The sequence below is a fragment of the Coregonus lavaretus genome (assembly GCF_964263955.1).
Source record: "Coregonus lavaretus genome assembly, contig: HAP1_SCAFFOLD_503, whole genome shotgun sequence".
In the NCBI taxonomy this organism is placed as follows: Eukaryota; Metazoa; Chordata; class Actinopteri; order Salmoniformes; family Salmonidae; genus Coregonus; species Coregonus lavaretus.
Window position 1 is genome coordinate 63,860 of NW_028165199.1, and position 23,641 is coordinate 87,500.

Consider the following 23,641-nt stretch of genomic DNA (forward strand, 5'->3'; position numbering starts at 1 on the left):
CACAATAACACCAACACCTATACACCATACATTATAAAAGCATTTTTCTGGTGAGCCAGTGGGATATACTGAGAAATACATACATAATTAATGCTCCACGGCGCCAGATGAAGAAACGCCCGGTGGAAGACGTCTCCATTTTTCACTGAGCAAGTCACCATGACACACTGTGTGCTTCCCCCAATGGCACCCCTATATTCCCCACAGAGTCGAATTGGTCTCAGTCCAAAACTAGTGCACTATATATGGAATAATGGTGCTGTTTCACATTTGCTCACAGCCTCAGTCTTCACGAGAGGCTAGCCGAGACAGGCTCATCCACACCAGACGCTGTTACTGCGTCTGCTAGCCCACAGAGAGGGTTACTGAGTGGGCACTCCGGGGGCAAGCTGAGCCCTGGTAGTACCCTGTTTGTGTGTGTGTATGTGTGTGTGTGTGTGTGTGTGTGTATGTGTGTATGTGTGTAATTGTGTCTGCTAACCCAGGGAGTGAGGGTTACAGAGTAGGTACCCCGGGGGGGGGGGGCAGAGCCTTGTTAATGCACTCAGCACCCTGTGTGTCTGTTGGGGGCAGGGAGAGGGTACTCGGGCCAGCGGAGCTGACATCTGGGTCAGAGAGAAATTGGGGGCCAGAGACTTGAAGTGGCAAAATTTGAAAAATGGAAGAGAAGGCAAGGAGAGTCACAGTAATGGAAGAGAAGGCCAGGAGAGGTCACAGTAATGGAAGAGAAGGCCAGGAGAGGTCACAGTAATGGAATAGAAGTCCAGGAGAGGTCACAGTAATGGAAGAGAAGGCCAGGAGAGGTCACAGTAATGGAAGAGAAGGCCAGGAGAGGTCACAGTAATGGAAGAGAAGTCCAGGAGAGGTCACAGTAATGGAAGAGAAGGCCAGGAGAGGTCACAGTAATGGAAGAGAAGGCCAGGAGAGGTCACAGTAATGGAAGAGAAGGCCAGGAGAGGTCACAGTAATGGAAGAGAAGGCCAGGAGAGGTCACAGTAATGGAAGGAGAGGTCACATTAATGGAAGAGAAGGCCAGGAGAGGTCACAGTAATGGAAGAGAAGTACAGGAGAGGTCACAGTAATGGAAGAGAAGTCCAGGAGAGGTCACAGTAACGGAAGAGAAGGCCAGGAGAGGTCACAGTAATGGAAGAGAAGTCCAGGAGAGGTCACAGTAATGGAAGAGAAGGCCAGGAGAGGTCAGAGTAACGGAAGAGAAGGCCAGGAGAGGTCACAGTAATGGAATAGAAGGCCAGGAGAGGTCACAGTAATGGAATAGAAGGCCAGGAGAGGTCACAGTAATGGAAGAGAAGGCCAGGAGAGGTCAGAGTAACGGAAGAGAAGGCCAGGAGAGGTCACAGTAATGGAATAGAAGGCCAGGAGAGGTCACAGTAATGGAAGAGAAGGCCAGGAGAGGTCACAGTAATGGAAGAGAAGGCCAGGAGAGGTCACAGTAATGGAAGAGAAGGCCAGGAGAGGTCAGAGTAACGGAAGAGAAGGCCAGGAGAGGTCTCAGTAATGGAAGAGAAGGCCAGGAGAGGTCACAGTAACGGAAGAGAAGGCCAGGAGAGGTCACAGTAATGGAAGAGAAGGCCAGGAGAGGTCACAGTAATGGAAGAGAAGGCCAGGAGAGGTCACAGTAATGGAAGAGAAGTCCAGGAGAGGTCACAGTAATGGAAGAGAAGTCCAGGAGAGGTCACAGTAACGGAAGAGAAGGCCAGGAGAGGTCACAGTAATGGAAGAGAAGTCCAGGAGAGGTCACAGTAATGGAAGAGAAGTCCAGGAGAGGTCACAGTAATGGAAGAGAAGTCCAGGAGAGGTCACAGTAATGGAAGAGAAGGCCAGGAGAGGTCACAGTAATGGAAGAGAAGGCCAGGAGAACAACGACCAGTCTGCTGTGGTTTCAACCTGAACAACGACCACTCTGCTGTGGTTTCAACCTGAACAACGACCACTCTGCTGTGGTTTCAACCTGAACAACGACCACTCTGCTGTGGTTTCAACCTGAATGAAACTCCTGGGCTACAGCACCCAAAGAGACATATCAATATTTTCTCCAGTCAATATATTCTGGAGTTAAGTACACCATACATTTTAATTTTGCTGTGAGCTTTTGTGATTTAGTGGGTTTGAGTGGGCTACACTACCCCTCAGGTGTTAAGAGTTACAGCATGATATGAATATGAACGCTCTGCAGACTGAAGCTGGAGGTAGAGTACTGCTCTGGGCTCAAACTTTAGCCAACTCACTTAACTATCGTTGCCATACATAAACTACAGCTCAGCGTTCAACACCATAGTGCCCACAAAGCTCATCACTAAGCTAAGGACCCTGGGACTAAACACCTCCCTCCGCAACTGGATCCTGGACTTCCTGACGGGCCGCCCCCAGGTGGTAAGGGTAGGCAACAACACATATGCCACGCTGATCCTCAACACGGGGGCCCCTCAGGGGTGCGTGCTCAGTCCCCTCCTGTACTCCCTGTTCACCCATGACTGCATGGCCAGGCACGACTCCAACACCATCATTAAGTTTGCCGATGACACAACAGTGGTAGGCCTGATCACTGACAACGATGAGACAGCCTATAGGTAGGAGGTCAGAGACCTGGCCGTGTGGTGCCAGGATAACAACCTCTCCCTCAACGTGATCAAGACAAAGGAGATGATCGTGGACTACAGGAAAAGGAGGGCCGAACATGCCCCCATTCTCATCGACGGGGCTGTAGTGGAGCAGGTTGAGAGCTTCAATTTCCTTGATGTCCACTTCTCCAACAAACTATCATGGTCCAAACACACCAAGACAGTCGTGAAGAGGGCACGACAACACCTTTCCCCCCTCAGGAGACTGAAAAGATTTGGCATGGGGTCCCCAGATCCTCATAAAGTTCAACAGCTGCACCATCGAGAGCATCCTCGACAGGTTGCATCACCGCCTGGTATGGCAACTGCTTGGCATCTGACCGTAAGGCGCTACAGAGGGTGGTGCGTACGGCACAGTACATCACTGGGGCCAAGCTTCCTGCCATCCAGGACCCCCCCTCCCCTTTGATTTTACACTGCTGCTACTAGCTGTTTATTATCTATGCATAGTCACTTTACCCCTACCTACATGTACAAATTACCTCGACTAACCTGTACCCCCACACATTGACTCGGTAATGATACCCACTAAATATAGCCTTGTTATTGTTATTTTATTGTGTTACTTTTATTTATTTTTATTCAGTAAATATATGTCTTGAACTGCATTGTTGGTTAAGGGCTTGTAAGTGAGCATTTCACGGTGAGGTCTACACCTGTTGTATTCGGCGCATGTGACAAATACAATGTGATTTGATTTGACAGTAGTTAGAGGAGTTGGTGGACAGTTAGAAGGGTTAGTTAACGCAGGTCTGATCTGGGACCAGGATACACAGGTCTGATCTGGGACCAGGATACACAGGTCTGATCTGGGACCAGGATACACAGGTCTGATCTGGGACCAGGATAAACAGGTCTGATCTGGGACCAGGCTACTTAGTAAAGACTACAGGTCTGATCTGGGACCAGGATAAACAGGTCTGATCTGGGACCAGGCTACTTAGTAAAGACTACAGGTCTGATCTGGGACCAGGATAAACAGGTCTGATCTGGGACCAGGCTACTTAGTAAAGACTACAGGTCTGATCTGGGACCAGGCTACTTAGTAAAGACTACAGGTCTGATCTGGGACCAGGATAAACAGGTCTGATCTGGGACCAGGATAAACAGGTCTGATCTGGGACCAGGCTACTTACGTTCTGCAGGTTGAACTGGAGCTGTTGTTTGTAAGGCTCAAACTCGTGAGCGAGCTCGTATCCTTCATGGTAGAACGTGAACAGACCCTGCAGGAAGGCCAGCAGCTGAGAGGGAGAGACAACAACATTACATCCAAACTAATGTAAGCTGTATAAACTTTTACATTTAGCGGGGTTGCCTTGACTACCAAATGGAACACTTCGCTCCGAGCTGAATACTGAAACGGTACTCACCGGTTCCACAAATTCAAACTTCTTCTTTTCTTGGACCTCCTGGATCTTGAAAACGTACTCCAGGGAGGCATCATAGAAGACCTGTCTCTCTTTGTCAATCTGTGTGTCTGCCTGGAGGTGAAATAGGGCAGTTAAACAAGGCCTGAACTTTAGGAAAAAGGGAAAGGTAGTGTGTGTGTGTGTGTCTGTGTGTCTGTCTGTGTGTGTGTGTGTGTGTGTGTGTGTGTGTGTATACTGTGGAGACTATTTGAGAAAGGGTTAATGGTTACACCATCCGGTTTCGAGAGTACTCTTCCGTGTGTTTGACCGTGAAGGTACCGTGCAACCAGCAGGATAAACAACAGTGCTGTCACTGACAGAGTGCAGTTGGTCTTAGAAAAGCTCCATTGCACTACATTTAACTAGGGCCCATAGGAATAAGGTACCATTTAACTAGGGCCCATAGGAATAAGGTACCATTTAACTAGGGCCCATAGGAATAAGGTACCATTTAACTAGGGTCCATAGGAATAAGGTACCATTTAACTAGGGTCCATAGGAATAAGGTACCATTTAACTAGGGCCCATAGGAATAAGGTACCATTTAACTAGGGTCCATAGGAATAAGGTACCATTTAACTAGGGCCCATAGGAATAAGGTACCATTTAACTAGGGCCCATAGGAATAAGGTACCATTTAACTAGGGTCCATAGGAATAAGGTACCATTTAACTAGGGTCCATAGGAATAAGGTACCATTTAACTAGGGCCCATAGGAATAAGGTACCATTTAACTAGGGCCCATAGGAATAAGGTACCATTTAACTAGGGCCCATAGGAATAAGGTACCATTTAACTAGGGTCCATAGGAATAAGGTACCATTTAACTAGGGCCCATAGGAATAAGGTACCATTTAACTAGGGTCCATAGGAATAAGGTACCATTTAACTAGGGCCCATAGGAATAAGGTACCATTTAACTAGGGCCCATAGGAATAAGGTACCATTTAACTAGGGTCCATAGGAATAAGGTACCATTTAACTAGGGCCCATAGGAATAAGGTACCATTTAACTAGGGCCCATAGGAATAAGGTACCATTTAACTAGGGCCCATAGGAATAAGGTACCATTTAACTAGGGCCCATAGGAATAAGGTACCATTTAACTAGGGCCCATAGGAATAAGGTACCATTTAACTAGGGCCCATAGGAATAAGGTACCATTTAACTAGGGCCCATAGGAATAAGGTACCATTTAACTAGGGCCCATAGGAATAAGGTACCATTTAACTAGGGCCCATAGGAATAAGGTACCATTTAACTAGGGCCCATAGGAATAAGGTACCATTTAACTAGGGCCCATAGGAATAAGGTACCATTTAACTAGGGCCCATAGGAATAAGGTACCATTTAACTAGGGTCCATAGGAATAAGGTACCATTTAACTAGGGTCCATAGGAATAAGGTACCATTTAACTAGGGCCCATAGGAATAAGGTACCATTTAACTAGGGCCCATAGGAATAAGGTACCATTTAACTAGGGCCCATAGGAATAAGGTACCATTTAACTAGGGCCCATAGGAATAAGGTACCATTTAACTAGGGCCCATAGGAATAAGGTACCATTTAACTAGGGTCCATAGGAATAAGGTACCATTTAACTAGGGTCCATAGGAATAAGGTACAATTTAACTAGGGCCCATAGGAATAAGGTACCATTTAACTAGGGTCCATAGGAATAAGGTACCATTTAACTAGGGCCCATAGGAATAAGGTACCATTTAACTAGGGCCCATAGGAATAAGGTACCATTTAACTAGGGCCCATAGGAATAAGGTACCATTTAACTAGGGCCCATAGGAATAAGGTACCATTTAACTAGGGCCCATAGGAATAAGGTACCATTTAACTAGGGTCCATAGGAATAAGGTACCATTTAACTAGGGCCCATAGGAATAAGGTACCATTTAACTAGGGCCCATAGGAATAAGGTACCATTTAACTAGGGCCCATAGGAATAAGGTACCATTTAACTAGGGTCCATAGGAATAAGGTACCATTTAACTAGGGTCCATAGGAATAAGGTACCATTTAACTAGGGCCCATAGGAATAAGGTACCATTTAACTAGGGCCCATAGGAATAAGGTACCATTTAACTAGGGCCCATAGGAATAAGGTACCATTTAACTAGGGCCCATAGGAATAAGGTACCATTTAACTAGGGTCCATAGGAATAAGGTACCATTTAACTAGGGCCCATAGGAATAAGGTACCATTTAACTAGGGCCCATAGGAATAAGGTACCATTTAACTAGGGCCCATAGGAATAAGGTACCATTTAACTAGGGCCCATAGGAATAAGGTACCATTTAACTAGGGCCCATAGGAATAAGGTACCATTTAACTAGGGCCCATAGGAATAAGGTACCATTTAACTAGGGCCCATAGGAATAAGGTACCATTTAACTAGGGTCCATAGGAATAAGGTACCATTTAACTAGGGCCCATAGGAATAAGGTACCATTTAACTAGGGTCCATAGGAATAAGGTACCATTTAACTAGGGCCCATAGGAATAAGGTACCATTTAACTAGGGCCCATAGGAATAAGGTACCATTTAACTAGGGCCCATAGGAATAAGGTACCATTTAACTAGGGCCCATAGGAATAAGGTACCATTTAACTAGGGCCCATAGGAATAAGGTACCATTTAACTAGGGTCCATAGGAATAAGGTACCATTTAACTAGGGCCCATAGGAATAAGGTACCATTTAACTAGGGCCCATAGGAATAAGGTACCATTTAACTAGGGCCCATAGGAATAAGGTACCATTTAACTAGGGTCCATAGGAATAAGGTACCATTTAACTAGGGTCCATAGGAATAAGGTACCATTTAACTAGGGCCCATAGGAATAAGGTACCATTTAACTAGGGCCCATAGGAATAAGGTACCATTTAACTAGGGCCCATAGGAATAAGGTACCATTTAACTAGGGCCCATAGGAATAAGGTACCATTTAACTAGGGTCCATAGGAATAAGGTACCATTTAACTAGGGCCCATAGGAATAAGGTACCATTTAACTAGGGCCCATAGGAATAAGGTACCATTTAACTAGGGCCCATAGGAATAAGGTACCATTTAACTAGGGCCCATAGGAATAAGGTACCATTTAACTAGGGCCCATAGGAATAAGGTACCATTTAACTAGGGCCCATAGGAATAAGGTACCATTTAACTAGGGCCCATAGGAATAAGGTACCATTTAACTAGGGTCCATAGGAATAAGGTACCATTTAACTAGGGCCCATAGGAATAAGGTACCATTTAACTAGGGTCCATAGGAATAAGGTACCATTTAACTAGGGCCCATAGGAATAAGGTACCATTTAACTAGGGCCCATAGGAATAAGGTACCATTTAACTAGGGCCCATAGGAATAAGGTACCATTTAACTAGGGCCCATAGGAATAAGGTACCATTTAACTAGGGCCCATAGGAATAAGGTACCATTTGGGACATTCATCACTAATCACAAAGGTCCCGTTGCTTGAAGCAGATATAAAATGGAAAAGTATCAAGTGGGCTCATAGTTAGGAACTCGGGGATTTACCTCTTGTAAGAATGTCTCTTTCTTCCTGGAGGACAAGGCCAGGTGCTTCTCTAGAACGGTGTAGTATTTCTCTGTCTCCTTGTCAAACTTCTTCTTCCCTTCCTGAAAAAGACAAAAACGCCAAACGGCATGGAAAGTCTTCAACACACGGTGTAACGTGATATAACAGTCTCTTGACAAACATTACAGTAGCTATGTCTTATCTCTCCTTCCTCTCAAAGACCTTGTTTACTTCCATTCACTGATTCGAAAGGAAATGACTGGTATCAGTCTATCATTCCGGTGTTAATACGAAATTGTAACTATTTTGCACTATGGCCTATTTATTGCCTTACCTCCATAACTTGCTACATTTGCACACACTGTATATATATATTCTGTTGTATTTTTGACTTTATGTTTTGTTTTACCCCATATGTAACTCTGTGTTGTTGTTTTTACCTCACTGCTTTGCTTTATCTACACGTGGTCAGAGCAGGCCCTAGGTGGTCAGAGCAGGCCCTAGGTGGTCAGAGCAGGCCCTAGGTGGTCAGAGCAGGCCCTAGGTGGTCAGAGCAGGCCCTAGGTGGTCAGAGCAGGCCCTAGGTGGTCAGAGCAGGCCCTAGCAGGCCCTAGCCTTTTGGCAGCTGCACCATCGAGAGCCCTACGCACCACCCACCTCTCCAGCAAAACATTTTAGTGGAACCCCTCTTGACAGCAGAGAGAGAAAAAAGAAAGTTTTAGAGTTCATTTCTTGCAATTTTGCCATGGGGCATAGAGAAGATTTTGCAATTATAAAACTAATTTCATGCAATTCTACTCATTTTGCCATGGTGCGGAGACAAAATGTTTTAGTTTTACAGGTAATTTCCTGCAATTCTACATTTGTCATTGGGTGGAGAGAGAGACATGTTTGCAGTTTTTAATATGATATCTGAGTGAGAGTGACTAACTAAATCAATGGGGCCCCCGGTTGGTAATTCGACCATGATTAGATTAGTTTAGATAGCTGGCCGCTAGACTAACTTACCCAAAACATAATGTTAGCTGACATGGGCTAATGCACAACCAAATTTCGAAATTGAACAATCTTGGCATTCTCTCAACCAGCTTCCTTTCCTTTCTCTCTGTGTTTCTCTCTCTCTCTATTGCGAACACAAATCACAACCCACATTCAGGGCAGACTAGCATGAAGAGCAAACATTGATTTAGAAGTATTTATAGTGAAACTATCGAAGTACTTTGACACTGAACAGTAGGATGGATCACACATGGAACTGAGAGATGTTGATTCTGTTTCCATTTCAGTTTTCATAAAGGTATTTATAACTACACGCAGCTCGACTCTGAGAACATTAAAGACAACCAATCTTGTTTCCTGTAAAAATGCCTTATTGTTTAATATATGGTTAAAGTACTGTGATTTAGAAGACTAATGAAGAAATCGACAGTAAACCTCCAGCAGCATATTCTGTTATTGTCCCTTCACATAACTAATGAGACAATAAGCTGTATCCTCCCTCCATATGAGACCCTGAGACTCTATAACAATAAGCTGTATCCTCCCTCCATATGAGACCTTGAGACTCTATAACAATAAGCTGTATACTCCCTCCATATGAGACCTTGAGACTCTATAACAATAAGCTGTATCCTCCCTCCATATGAGACCCTGAGACTCTATAACAATAAGCTGTATCCTCCCTCCATATGAGACCCTGAGACTCTATAACAATAAGCTGTATCCTCCCTCCATATGAGACCCTGAGACTCTATAACAATAAGCTGTATCCTCCCTCCATATGATACCTTGAGACTCTATAACAATAAGCTGTATCCTCCCTCCATATGAGACCCTGAGACTCTATAACAATAAGCTGTATCCTCCCTCCATATGAGACCCTGAGACTCTATAACAATAAGCTGTATCCTCCCTCCATATGAGACCCTGAGACTCTATAACAATAAGCTGTATCCTCCCTCCATATGAGACCCTGAGACTCTATAACAATAAGCTGTATCCTCCCTCCATATGAGACCCTGAGACTCTATAACAATAAGCTGTATCCTCCCTCCATATGAGACCCTGAGACTCTATAACAATAAGCTGTATCCTCCCTCCATATGAGACCCTGAGACTCTATAACAATAAGCTGTATCCTCCCTCCATATGAGACCCTGAGACTCTATAACAATAAGCTGTATCCTCCCTCCATATGAGACCCTGAGACTCTATAACAATAAGCTGTATCCTCCCTCCATATGAGACCCTGAGACTCTATAACAATAAGCTGTATCCTCCCTCCATATGAGACCCTGAGACTCTATAACAATAAGCTGTATCCTCCCTCCATATGAGACCCTGAGATTCTATAACAATAAGCTGTATCCTCCCTCCATATGAGACCCCGAGACTCTATAACAATAAGCTGTATCCTCCCTCCATATGAGACCCTGAGACTCTATAACAATAAGCTGTATCCTCCCTCCAAATGAGACCCTGAGACTCTATAACAATAAGCTGTATCCTCCCTCCATATGAGACCCTGAGATTCTATAACAATAAGCTGTATCCTCCCTCCATATGAGACCCTGAGACTCTATAACAATAAGCTGTATCCTCCCTCCATATGAGACCCTGAGACTCTATAACAATAAGCTGTATCCTCCCTCCATATGAGACCCTGAGACTCTATAACAATAAGCTGTATCCTCCCTCCATATGAGACCCTGAGACTCTATAACAATAAGCTGTATCCTCCCTCCATATGAGACCCCGAGACTCTATAACAATAAGCTGTATCCTCCCTCCATATGAGACCCTGAGACTCTATAACAATAAGCTGTATCCTCCCTCCATATGAGACCCTGAGATTCTATAACAATAAGCTGTATCCTCCCTCCATATGAGACCCCGAGACTCTATAACAATAAGCTGTATCCTCCCTCCATATGAGACCCTGAGACTCTATAACAATAAGCTGTATCCTCCCTCCAAATGAGACCCTGAGACTCTATAACAATAAGCTGTATCCTCCCTCCATATGAGACCCTGAGATTCTATAACAATAAGCTGTATCCTCCCTCCATATGAGACCCTGAGACTCTATAACAATAAGCTGTATCCTCCCTCCATATGAGACCCTGAGACTCTATAACAATAAGCTGTATCCTCCCTCCATATGAGACCCTGAGACTCTATAACAATAAGCTGTATCCTCCCTCCATATGCATGATGCCAAGAGCACTTGAGACTTTATGAGAATAAGGAAATCAGTTACGTTAACTACCATGTCCATGTCCAGGCTTCATCACTTTACAATACTGTAATGACAGAACTATCATACTATGGTATGGTGATTTCCGTAGTGCTGTCAGTGCAGTATTGTAAAGTCATCTTCTAAAGCATATACTGTAAGACAGACACACAGACACACAGACACACAGACACACAGACACACAGACACACGCCGTTATTATCTGTTCCTGTCTGGTTGTCAGCCCAAGAAGATCTCACGGTTTAACACGGTTTGACTTCAGTATTGAACGTTTGTCCAGGGGGGGGAGAAACATCACATGTTTATGTTTAGTTTAGGCATTCATTCCAAATGGTTATGGTAAGGGTTCATATTTGGGATAGGGTTACATCCAATGATGTATATAAACCCTGGATTGCTGATGCTATGTATTGGCCAATGAGAGGCTTTGAAGCCACCAGGCGGCCATATTGCCACTCCCCAGTGGGAGCAGTCCTTCATAGGAATTAATGGAATTCTACAGTATTTCAATTAAATGAGGACAAAGGACAAAATAACTTGTATTTAAGTTTTTTTTTTTTTTTGTAGATAGGACAGTAACCTTAGTAATCAACACAATATACAGTACCAGTCAAAGGTTTGGACACACCTACTCATTCAAGGGTTTTTCTTTATTTGTACTATTTTTTACATTGTGGAATAATAGTGAAGACATCGAAACTATGAAATTGAATCATGTAGTAACCAAAAAAGTGTTAAACAAATCAAAACATATTTCATATTTCAGATTCTTCAAGTAGCCACAGTTTGCCTTGATGACAGCTTTGCACAATCTTGGCATTCTCTCAACCAACTTCATGAGGAATGCTTTTCCAACAGTCTTGAAGGAGTTCCCACTTATGCTGAGCACTTGTTGGCTGCTTTTCCTTCACTCTGCGGTCCAACTCATCCCAAACAATCTCAATTGGGTTGAGGTCGGGTGATTGTGGAGGCCAGGTCATCTGATGCAGCACTCCATCACTCTCCTTCTTGGTAAAATAGCCCTTACACAGCCTGGAGGTGTGTTGGGTCATTGTCCTGTTGAAAAACAAATGATAGTCCAACTAAGCCCAAACCAGATGGGATGGCGTATCGTTGCAGAATGATGTGGTAGCCATGCTGGTTAAGTGTGCCTTGAATTCTAAATATATCACTGACAGTGTCACCAGCAAAGCACCCAAACAACATCACACCTCCTCCTCCATGCTTCACAGTGGAAAATACTCATGCGGAGATCATCCGTTCACCCACACCACATCTTCACAGATCTTCATTGAAAAGGGTTGAAAAGGGTTCAAACACTGTTTCCCATGCTTGTTCAATGAACCATAAACAATTAATGAACATGCACCTGTGGAACGGTCATTAAGACACTAACAGCTTACAGACGGTAGGCAATTAAGGTCACAGTTATGAAAACTTAGGACACTAAAGAGGCCTTTCTACTGACTCTGAAAAACACCAAAAGAAAGATGCCCAGGGTCCCTGCTCATCTGCGTGAACGTGCCTTAGGCATGCTGCAAGGAGGCATGAGGACTGAAGATGTGGCCGGGGAAATAAATTGCAATGTCCATACTGTGAGACGCCTAAGGCAGTGCTACAGGGAGACAGGACAGCCGATCATCCTTGCAGTGGCAGACCACGTGTAACAACACCTGCACAGGATCGGTACATCCGAACATCACACCTGCGGGACAGGTACAGGATGGCAACAACAACTGCCCGAGTTACACCAGGAACGCACAATCCCTCCATCAGTGCTCAGACTGTCCGCAATAGGCTGAGAGAGGCTGGACTGAGGGCTTGTAGGCCTGTTGTAAGGCAGGTCCTCACCAGACATCACCGGCAAGAATGTCGCCTATGGGCACAAACCCACCGTCGCTGGACCAGACAGGACAGGCAAAAAGTGCTCTTCACTGACAAGTCGCGGTTTTGTCTCACCAGGGGTGATGGTCGGATTCACGTTTATCGTCGAAGGAATGAGCGTTACACCGAGGCCTATACTCTGGAGCGGGATCGATTTGGAGGTGGAGGTTCCGTCATGGTCTGGGGCGGTATGTCACAGCATCATTGGACTGAGCTTGTTGTCATTGAAGGCGATCTCAACGCTGTGTGTTACAGGGAAGACATCCTCCTCCCTCATGTGGTACCCTTCCTGCAGGCTCATCCTGACCCTCCAGCATGACAATGCCACCAGCCATACTGCTCGTTCTGTGCGTGATTTCCTGCAAGACAGGAATGTCAGTGTTCTGCCATGGCCAGCGAAGAGCCCGGATATCAATCACATTGAGCACATCTGGGACCTGTTGGATCGGAGGGTAAGGGCTAGGGCCATTCCCCACAGAAATGTCCGGGAACTTGCAGGTGCCTTGGTGGAAGAGTGGGGTAACATCTCACAGCAAGAACTGGCAAATCTGGTGCAGTCCATGAGGAGGAGATGCACTGCAGTGCTTAATGCAGCTGGTGGCCACACCAAATACTGACTGTTGACAGTGAGAGGACTTTTTTTTTTTTTTGCTGAGTTTACATGTCCTCAAAGATGGAAGGCAGGTGGGAGGAGGAGAGATCAGGTGGGACCATTCTAGCCAATGAGAGGGCAGATAATCGTGTGAACAACAGGCACAACTCTGATATAAAGCAGTTGCTGAAATAGACAAATCCACTAATTTGAAGGGGTGTCCACATACTTTTGCACATATAATGTATCTACCTCAATTACCTCGTACCCCTGCACATCGACTCGGTACTGGTACCCCGCGTATATAGCCAGGTTATTACCTCGTACCCCTGCACATCGACTCGGTACTGGTACCCCGCGTATATAGCCAGGTTATCGTTACTCATTGTGTATTATTTATTCCTTGTGTTATAATTTTTCTATAATTTTTCTCTCTTCATTGTTGGGAACATTTCACTGTTAGTCTACACCTGTTATTTACGAAGCATGTCACAAATAAAATTAGTTTTGAGTTGCCCAGGGTCCACTATGACCTCCGATGAGATATCAATCGGACAATAAGCAAGGTGGAATCATATCGCACTGGCTCTGAAGCTCGTCGTATTTGTATTTGTATTTAAAAATTATTAAAGCAGTTGGCAATGTCTGTTGGTTTTGTGATGAATGAGCCATCTGATTCAATGAATGATGGAGCTGAGTTTGCCTTTTTTCCAGAAATGTCATTTAGGGTGCTCCAAAGCTTTTTACTATCATTCTTTATGTCATTTATCCTTGTTTCATAGTGTTGTTTCTTAGGGCTTGCAGACGATAATGGATTACAAAGGGAAACCCAGCCGCGAGAAACTCCCAAAAGAGCTAAATGCCTTTTAAGCCCCTGTTCTTCCAGATGACTGTGTGATCTCGCTCTCCGTGGCCGAACAGGTTAACACCCGCAATGCCGCCGGGCCAGACAGAATCCCAGGGTGCGTTCTGAAAGCAATGCCGCCGGGCCAGACAGAATCCCAGGGTGCGTTCTGAAAGCAATGCCGCCGGGCCAGACAGAATACCAGGGTGCGTTCTGAAAGCAATGCCGCCGGGCCAGACAGAATCCCAGGGTGCGTTCTGAAAGCAATGCCGCCGGGCCAGACAGAATACCAGGGTGCGTTCTGAAAGCAATGCCGCCGGGCCAGACAGAATACCAGGGTTCTGAAAGCAATGCCGCCGGGCCAGACAGACTACCAGGGTGCGTTCTGAAAGCATGTGCAGACCAGCTGCCAAGTGTCTTCACGGACATTTCCAATCTCTCCTTGACCCAGTCTATAATCCCAACATGTTTCAAGCTGACCACCATTGTCCCTGTTCCCAAGAACTCCAAGGTAACCTGCCTAAATGACTATCGCCCTGTAGCACTCACATATGTAATTATGAAGTGCATTGAAAGGCTGGTCATGGCTCACATCAACACCATTATCCCAGACACCCTGGACCCACTCCAATTCGCATACCGCCCCAACAGATCCACAGATGACGCAATCTCAGTTGCACTTCACACAGCCCTCTCCCACCTGGACAAGAGGGGAAATAACTATGTGAGAATGCTGTTCATAGACTACAGCTCAGCGTTCAACAACATAGTCCCCTCCAAGCTCATCGCCAAGCTGGGGACTATGGGACTGAACACCTCCCTCTGTAACTGGATCCTGGACTTCCTGACGGGCCGCCCCCCAGGTGGTGAGGGTAGGCAACAATACATCACTGGGGCCGAGCTCCCTGCCATCCAGGGCCTCTATACCAGGACAGCCCAGTACATCACTGGGGCCGAGCTCCCTGCCATCCAGGGCCTCTATACCAGGACAGCCCAGTACATCACTGGAGCCGAGCTCCCTGCCATCCAGGGCCTCTATATCAGGCGGTGTCAGAGGAAGGGCCGAAACATTTTCAAATACTCCAGCCACCCAAGTCCGGCAAACGGTATAGGAGCATCGGCTCTCGACAGTTACAGGCCAGCGGCTGCATTGGGCATCTCTGAGTTCCCTCCTATAACACAGGACTAGGAGGGGGACAGGATTACCCTCCTGTAAGATCACTATCACCATCGGCCCCCCTACTAAAATCAATACATTATTTCAAGTTAACAAATTCTCATCTTTCCCAGTGTGCCTGCATGGGCCCATGGGTCTGTTTCAGGGGTATGAGGAACATCTATTGTGTATCTCCCGCATGCTTCTACTGAGGGAAGGTAAACAGGTAAACAGATAAATCAATAAATTGATAAACAGGCATATGATGTTGACAGAAAGAACATTTCCCTAAAGGTTTTGTGTAGTAGTTTTTTATTAAGGTTGCTGTAGTAGTTTTTATTACGGTTTGTGTAGTAGTTTATATTAGTTGGGGTGCAGAAGAGAAGAGAAGACGAAGAGAGAAGAGCTGACGGTCTGTGCTGGCCGTGGTTGATATTCTACACATGGCTGAAGCCCAGAGGAACACACACACACACACACACAGAATGACTCAGAGTCAAAGGCAGAGAGAAAGCGTCTGATTAAAGCCATTTAAACACTGCTGTCTCCCACCTCTGCTGTGCTCTGTGTTTGTCCAATGTACTGCAGGCAGAGACAGAGCAGGACGCGTATTAACGGGTCTCTACCATAAAGAGAAGAGAGGCTGCTTTCAACCAACCGGATGTTTACTGGTCTGTCCCCAGCTGAGAAGCTCTCTCCTCCCCCTCAGGCTTTTATTGTAATCATAATAGAGAGATTTAAAGAGCAGGCGCCCTGCTGCAGAGAGAGGGGAAACCTTTGAAGCCTGGCAAGGGATAGCAGAGGACACAGACATGGACAGATACATAGACAGACGGACAGACAGAGCCTGGAGCCAGTTAGGAATGACAGACAGACATATATATAGAGTAAACAGACGGACAGACAGACAGACAGAGTAAACAGACAGACAGACAGACATACATACAGACAGACAGACAGACAGACAGACAGACAGACAGACAGACAGAGACATACAGACAGACAGACAGACAGAGAGAGAGACATACAGACAGACAGACAGAGAGAGAGACAGACAGACAGAGTGAGAGACATACAGACAGACAGACAGAGAGAGAGACATACAGACAGACAGACATAGAGAGAGACAGACAGACAGACAGACAGACAGACAGACAGACAGACAGACAGACAGACAGACAGACAGAGCAAATCAAATCAAATCAAATTGTATTTGCCACATGTGCCGAATACAACAGGTGTAGACAATACAGTGAATTGCTTACTTACAAGCCCTTAACCAACAATACAAAAGTGACTATGCATAGATAATAAACAGAGTAGCAATAAACAGATGGACAGACAGATACATACACCTTAGCCAAATACATTTAAACTCAGTTTTTCACAATTCCCGACATTTAATCCTAGTAAAAATTCAGTTAGGATCACCACTTTATTTTAAGAATGTGAAATGTCAGAATAATAGTAGAGAGAATGATTTATTTCAGCTTTTATTTCTTTCATCACATTCCCAGTGGGTCAGAAGTTTACATACACTCAATTAGTATTTAGTAGCATTGCCTTTAAATTGTTTAACTTGGGTCAAACGTTTCGGGTAGCCTTCCACAAGCTTCCCACAATAAGTTGGGTGAATTTTGGCCCATTCCTCCTGACAGAGCTGGTGTAACTGAGTCAGGTTTGTAGGCCTCCTTGCGCGCACACGCCTTTTCACTTCTGCCCACACATTTTCCTTGTGATGGCCACTCCAATACCTTGACTTTGTTGTCCTTAAGCCATTTTGCCACAACTTTGGAAGTATGCTTGGGGTCATTCCATCACAGCACAAGTCCATGATGGCGCCGGAAAAGATGGCTGCCGTTTTACAGCCCTCTAACCAATTGTACTATTATGTGTGTTTTTTCGCGTTATTTATAATTTATTCTGTACATAATGTTTCTGCCACCGTCTCTTATGACCAAAAAGAGCTTCTGGATATCAGGACAGCGATTACTCACCTCGTATTGGACAAATATTTTTTCTTCAACGAGTCGGACGCGAAGGATATTCTACAGACACCTGACAAGGCCCAAATCCCCGTCATTCGCAGGAGAAAGAGACGGAGATATCGTGGACGTGGGTCGGGGTGCCTTGTAAGGATCCGACGGCGAGCGAGTAAACTGCCTCTTCCATCAATCCTATTAGCCAATCTTCAATCATTGGAAAACAAAATGGACGACCTAAGATCAAGGTTATCCTACCAACGGGACATTAAAAACTGTAATATCTTATGTTTCACCGAGTCGTGGCTGAACGACGACACGGACAACATACAGCTAGCGGGCTATACGCTACATCGGCAGGATAGAACGGCTGACTCCGGTAAGACAAGGGGTGGTGGTCTGTGTATATTTGTAAACAACAGCTGGTGCACAAAATCAAATACTAAGGAAGTCTCAAGGTTTTGCTCGCCTGAGGTAGAGTATCTCATGATAAGCTGTAGACCACACTATTTACCAAGAGAGTTTTCATCTATATTTTTCATAGCTGTCTATTTACCACCACAAACCAATGCTGGCATTAAGATTGCACTCAATGAGCTGTATAAGGCCATAACTAAACAGGAAAATGCTCATCCAGAGGCAGTGCTCCTAGTGGCCGGGGACTTTAATGCAGGGAAACTTAAATCCGTTCTACCTAATTTCTACCAGCATGTTAAATGTGCAACCAGAGGAAAAAAAACTCTAGACCACCTTTACTCCACACACAGAGACACATACAAAGCTCTCCCTCGCCCTCCATTTGGCAAATCTGACCATAACTCTATCCTCCTGATTCCTGCTTATAAGCAAAAACTAAAGCAGGAAGCACCAGTGACTCCGTTAATAAAAAAGTGGTCAGATGACGCAGATGCTAAGCTACAGGACTGTTTTGCTAGCACAGAATGGAACATGTTCCGGATGACTATGTGATCACGCTCTCCGTAGCCGATGTGAGTAAGACTTTTAAGCAGGTCAACATTCACAAGGCCGCAGGGCCAGACGGATTACCAGGACGTGTACTCCGAGCATGTGCTGACCAACTGGCAAGTGTCTTCACTGACATTTTCAACATGTCCCTGACTGAGTCTGTAATACCAACATGTTTCAAGCAGACCACCATAGTCCCCGTGCCCAAGGACACTAAGATAACCTGCCTAAATGACTACCGACCCGTAGCACTGACGTCTGTAGCCATGAAATGCTTTGCAAGGCTGGTCATGGCTCACATCAACACCATTATCCCAGAAACCCTAGACCCACTCCAATTTGCTTACCGCCCCAACAGATCCACAGATGATGCAATCTCTATTGCACTCCACACTGCCCTTTCCCACCTGGACAACAGGAACACCTACGCGAGAATGCTATTTATTTACTACAGCTCAGCATTCAACACCATAGTGAACTCAATGCTCATCACTAAGCTAAGCATCCTGGGACTAAACACCTCCCTCTGCAACTGGATCCTGGACTTCCTGACGGGCCGCTCCCAGGTTGTAAGGGTAGGTAACAACACATCTGCCACACTGATCCTCAACACGGGGGCCCCTCAGGGGTGCGTGCTCAGTCCCCTCCTGTTCTCCCTGTTCACACATGACTGCATGGCCAGGCACGACTCCAACACCATCATTAAGTTTGCAGACGACACAACAGTGGTAGGCCTGATCACCGACAACGATGAGACAGCCTATAGGGACCTGCAGTGTGGTGCCAGGATAACAACCTCTCCCTCAACGTGACCAAGACAAAGGAGATGATTGTGGACTACAGGAAAAAAAGGAGGACTGAGCACGCCCCCATTCTCATCGACTGGGCTGTAGTGGAACAGGTTGAGAGCTTCAAGTTCCTTGGTGTCCACATCACCAACAAACTATCATGGTCCAATCACACCAAGACAGTTGTGAAGAGGGCATGACAAAGCCTATTCCCCCTCAGGAGACTGAAAAGATTTGGCATGGGTCCTCAGATCCTCAAAAAGTTATACAGCTGCACCATCGAGAGCATCCTGACTGGATGCATCATCGCCTGGTATGGCAACTGCTCGGCCTCCGACCGCAAAGCACTACAGAGGGTAGTGCGTACGGCCCAGTACATCACTGGGGCCAAGCTTCCTGCCATCCAGGACCTCTATACCAGGCGGTGTCAGAGGAACGCCCTAAAAATTGTCAAAGACTCCAGCCACCCTAGTCATAGACTGTTCTATCTGCTATCGCATGGCAAGCGGTACCGGAGTGCCAAGTCTAGGTCCAAAAGGCTTCTCAACAGCTTCTACCCCCAAGCCATAAGACTCCTGAACAGCTAATCATGGCTACCCAGACTATTTGCACTGCCCCCCCACCCCCACCCCATCTTTTTACGCTGCTGCTACTCTGTTAATTATTTATGCATAGTCACTTTAACTCTACCCACATGCACATATTACCTCAATTACCTCAACTAGCCGGTGCCCCCGCACATTGACTCTGCACCGGTACCCCCCTGTATATATAGCCTCCCTACTGTTATTTTATTTTACTTCTGCTCTTTTTTTCTCAACACTTTTTTGTTGTTGTTTTATTTTGTTTTTTTATAAAAAAATAAATGCATTGTTGGTTAAGGGCTGTAAGTAAGCATTTCACTGTAATGTCTACACCTGTTTTATTCGGTGCATGTCGCAAATACAATTTGATTTGATTTGATTTGACATCCTTACTGTGCATTATAACTATTTGAAATCGCATAAAACAAGGTTTTCAAAACATTACAGCTCTTTAACAGCTTAAGCTACAGACATTGGACCAACTGTAAAAATATATTACAATTACACAACTAGTTTATGAACTTATTAATGATTTAAATGTACTACATTTGCATAAAAGGAATACATGTACCACAGTACCTAACTTCCCCCATGATGGATTTTCTGAATACAGTCACAGGTAAATGTGATATAAAACAGTTACCAATATATTTACATAACAATGTACTACACTATCAGTCAAAAGTTATGAGGTCATCTGTAAGAGGTATGAGGTCATCTGTAAGAGGTATGAGGTCATCTGTAAGAGGTATGAGGTCATCTGTAAGAGGTATGAGGTAATCTGTAAGAGGTATGAGGTCATCTGTAAGAGGTATGAGGTCATCTGTAAGAGGTATGATACATATATTACCAGTCAAAAGTTTGGACACACCTACTCATTCAAGGGTTTTTCTTTATTTTTACTATTTTCTACATTGTAGAATAATAGTGAAGACATCAAAACTATGAAATAACACATATTGAATCATGTAGTAACCAAAAAAGTGTTAAACAAATCAAAATATATTTTAGATTTTAGAGTTTTCAAAGTAGTCACCCTTTGCCTTGATGACAGCTTTGCACACTCTTAGCATTCTCTCAACCTGCATCATGAGGTAGTCACCTGGAATGCGTTTCAATTAACAGGTGTGCCTTGTTAATAGTTAATTTGTGGAATTTATTTCACTATTAATGCGTTTGAGCCAATCAGTTGTGTTGTGACAAGGTAGGGGTGGTATACAGAAATTCCTGCTTTCAGGTGCTTGAGATGGGTGAGAACCTTATTCCTTTTAACTGGATGGTCGAGCCCTTTCACGTTCCAAGAGACCAGGTTAACTAAGTTGCTAGTATTGCTATTCATATGTACTGTGTCTGGTTATCATAACGATGAGGTAAGAGAAAAGAACATGTCTAATGTTCCAGTTAGTTTTCTCCTCATGAATGAAGCAGGTAGAGTAGCTACCTTGTGGTTATGTGAAATGACAATATGTTCTTGCAATATCGACACACTTGATTGCTATGGCATGGGCATTACAAATCAATGAAATAATTAAACACTGTTATCGGCTATTATGCCTCTCAATTTCCAGTCGACATTAGCATGGAAAAAGTCAATATGCAGTATAGCTATGCCAATGACATTATTTGACAGTATTGAGTCAAGCAACAGCTTTACTGTTTCAGAAAATATAGCGTCACAGTGCTGGAGGGGCAGAGCAGGCAAGTGGGCTTCCTATCTCCTGATACCCTGATGATGACTGGCAGAAGACTGTCTCACCAAGGATGTACTCAAAGACTGTAATGAAAGGCCAAAGGGGTCCTACTCCCAAAGTCACTGTGTGCCAAAATGTGTTCGACTAGAATGATTGCAGTAGGTTATGTCCATCTACTCATTCCTTAAAATGTTGACAAATACACCCAACTTGACACTTGCCATATATGCATAGCCATTGATGTGTTTAGAGAAGGTTGTAAATGGCTTTGGTTATGTTGAACTGCAGCTAGTTAAAAGACCACACAACTTGCTAGCTAGATTATTAGCCTGGTAGCTAACAGAGCAAAGTGCTGGAGCTATTAGTTCACAGAATACAATCAAGACGTCGATCTACTATTGCAGTGGTTCCCAACTCCAATCCCCAACCACACGTATTTTTGTTGTAGCCCTGGACAAACACAAAGGATTCAACTCATTGAGTACCTGATGACTAGTTGACAAGTTGAAACAGGTGTGCTTGTCCGGGGCTACAATAACAATGTGTACTGTAGGGGTTACTCGAGGACCGGAGTTGGGAACCACTGTACTATTGTATACAGTAACAAACACGTTTCTAGCTAGTTAGGTATCTACATACTGTATGTAGCCATGGGATTAGCTGCTAGCTTGTTAGCTAACGTTAGCTCGCAGCACCTTGCCCAATCTGCCCGATTAGCTGCTAGCTTGTTAGCTAACAAGTTAGATCTGGCACTGACACCGGGAGCCTGGATAGCTAGCTAGCAACTAACGTTAGAATGTCAACTAACGGAACAGATACAATTTCAATAAAGGCTATCTGGCTTTACATTTTGAATATGGTTTAGATTTACATTTACGTCATTTAGCAGACGCTCTTATCCAGAGCGACTTACAAAGTGGTGCATTCACCCTATAGCCAGTGGGATAACCACTTTACAATTTTTTTTTTTTTTTTTTGGGGGGGGGGGGGGGGGGGTTAGAAGGATTACTTTATCCATAGATATGGCTGAGAAACCAAAATATATTGAGTGTCAATGTTTTAGCTAGCTAGCTAAAAACTTGTGTAGCTAGCTAGCTACTGTTGCTAAGATACGAGAGAGTGGCTAGGTTTCGGTCCCTAGAACAGATAGATCTCCAATGCGGACATGCTGCATTTCTCACGTTGAATGAGACTGTATGATCTGTCATCCTAATGCTGTCTATCCTTTTCTGTTTCTCCTTCAATAAAAATGAAATGTTAGCCTGTTAGCCCCCATGTAATTAGTTAGCTTTCCTTCATTGTTTGCTGTCAAATTAAATCAACAAAACCTTTCTCGGACAGAAGGAAGTGGTCAAAATTAATCACTCTTTATGATTCGAGTGCCACTGTTGACAACTTTGTAGAATTTCTTGGAGGTCATTACAAAAAGTGCCTTTTCGATAATGCTAATATTTCAAACCCCCTTTTGCATGAAAAGTAGCGAACCGATCGTGGCGCCATCTGGTGACCATTTAGGGAATGGAGTTCTCAGCTGAGGTCCCAATGTTGTTCAGGAATATGGAGTATTGACAGAGAAAAGAGGAGGGGAAAAACTCACTTTAACATGCATTGGCCAATCAATCCCCTAATATGTTCCCCTATCCGACTACCTGGTAAACTCTCTATGTTTACCAGATAGTTTCCCCAGGTGTCAGATTGCATAGTAAATCCCAGGTGCTCAGAACAAGAGTTAAGAAAATAATGGAATTCCTGGAGCTGATTTGCATCACCCCTCCATAGAACAAAAATATAATCAATGTACCTTTTCCAAATAATAATGTTAGGCAAGAAAACATTTTTGAGAGGATTGAGAATTGACTGTTTCTCCATGTAACCCACATATAAATTATCATAGTTAGGAGCCATAGGGGATCCCATAGCAGTACCCTTCACCTGTATAAAGAAATAATTTAGAAACATGAAGTAGTTGTGTGTGAGTACTATTTCAGCCAGTGTTATAATGCATGCACTAGAAGGTAGTTCATTAGGGTCACGTTGCAGAAGAAAATGTTCCATGGCTTCAATACCCCCCTCGTGTGGAATATTAGTGTATAACGACTCAACGTCAAAGGTAACTAACAAAGTATTCTCAGGGAGAGGATCAAGAGATTCAACGATAGAGATCAAACTGCTGGTGTCTTTTACAAAAGGAGGGGAGCTGTTCTGCGACTGGTCTAATAAAAAAGTCAACAAAAGTATATAAAGGGGTCCTTACTGCATCAATGCCCGCTACAATAGGGCGCCCTGGAGGT

General features: G+C 44.5%; 1 protein-coding gene across 1 annotated transcript in view; it reads right to left on the bottom strand.

Moving 5' to 3' along the window:
• The window catches only part of LOC311116164 (rho GTPase-activating protein 42-like), a 173,717-nt gene that overhangs the window by 42,182 nt on the left and 107,894 nt on the right, over positions 1–23,641 (bottom strand). The window contains exons 4-6 of the mRNA XM_084191286.1: positions 7,607–7,708; positions 4,010–4,120; positions 3,776–3,880 (exon numbers count right to left, since the gene is read on the bottom strand). Of these exons, the coding sequence (XP_084047412.1) occupies positions 3,776–3,880; positions 4,010–4,120; positions 7,607–7,708 (318 nt within the window). The remainder of the gene's footprint in view (positions 1–3,775; positions 3,881–4,009; positions 4,121–7,606; positions 7,709–23,641) is intronic.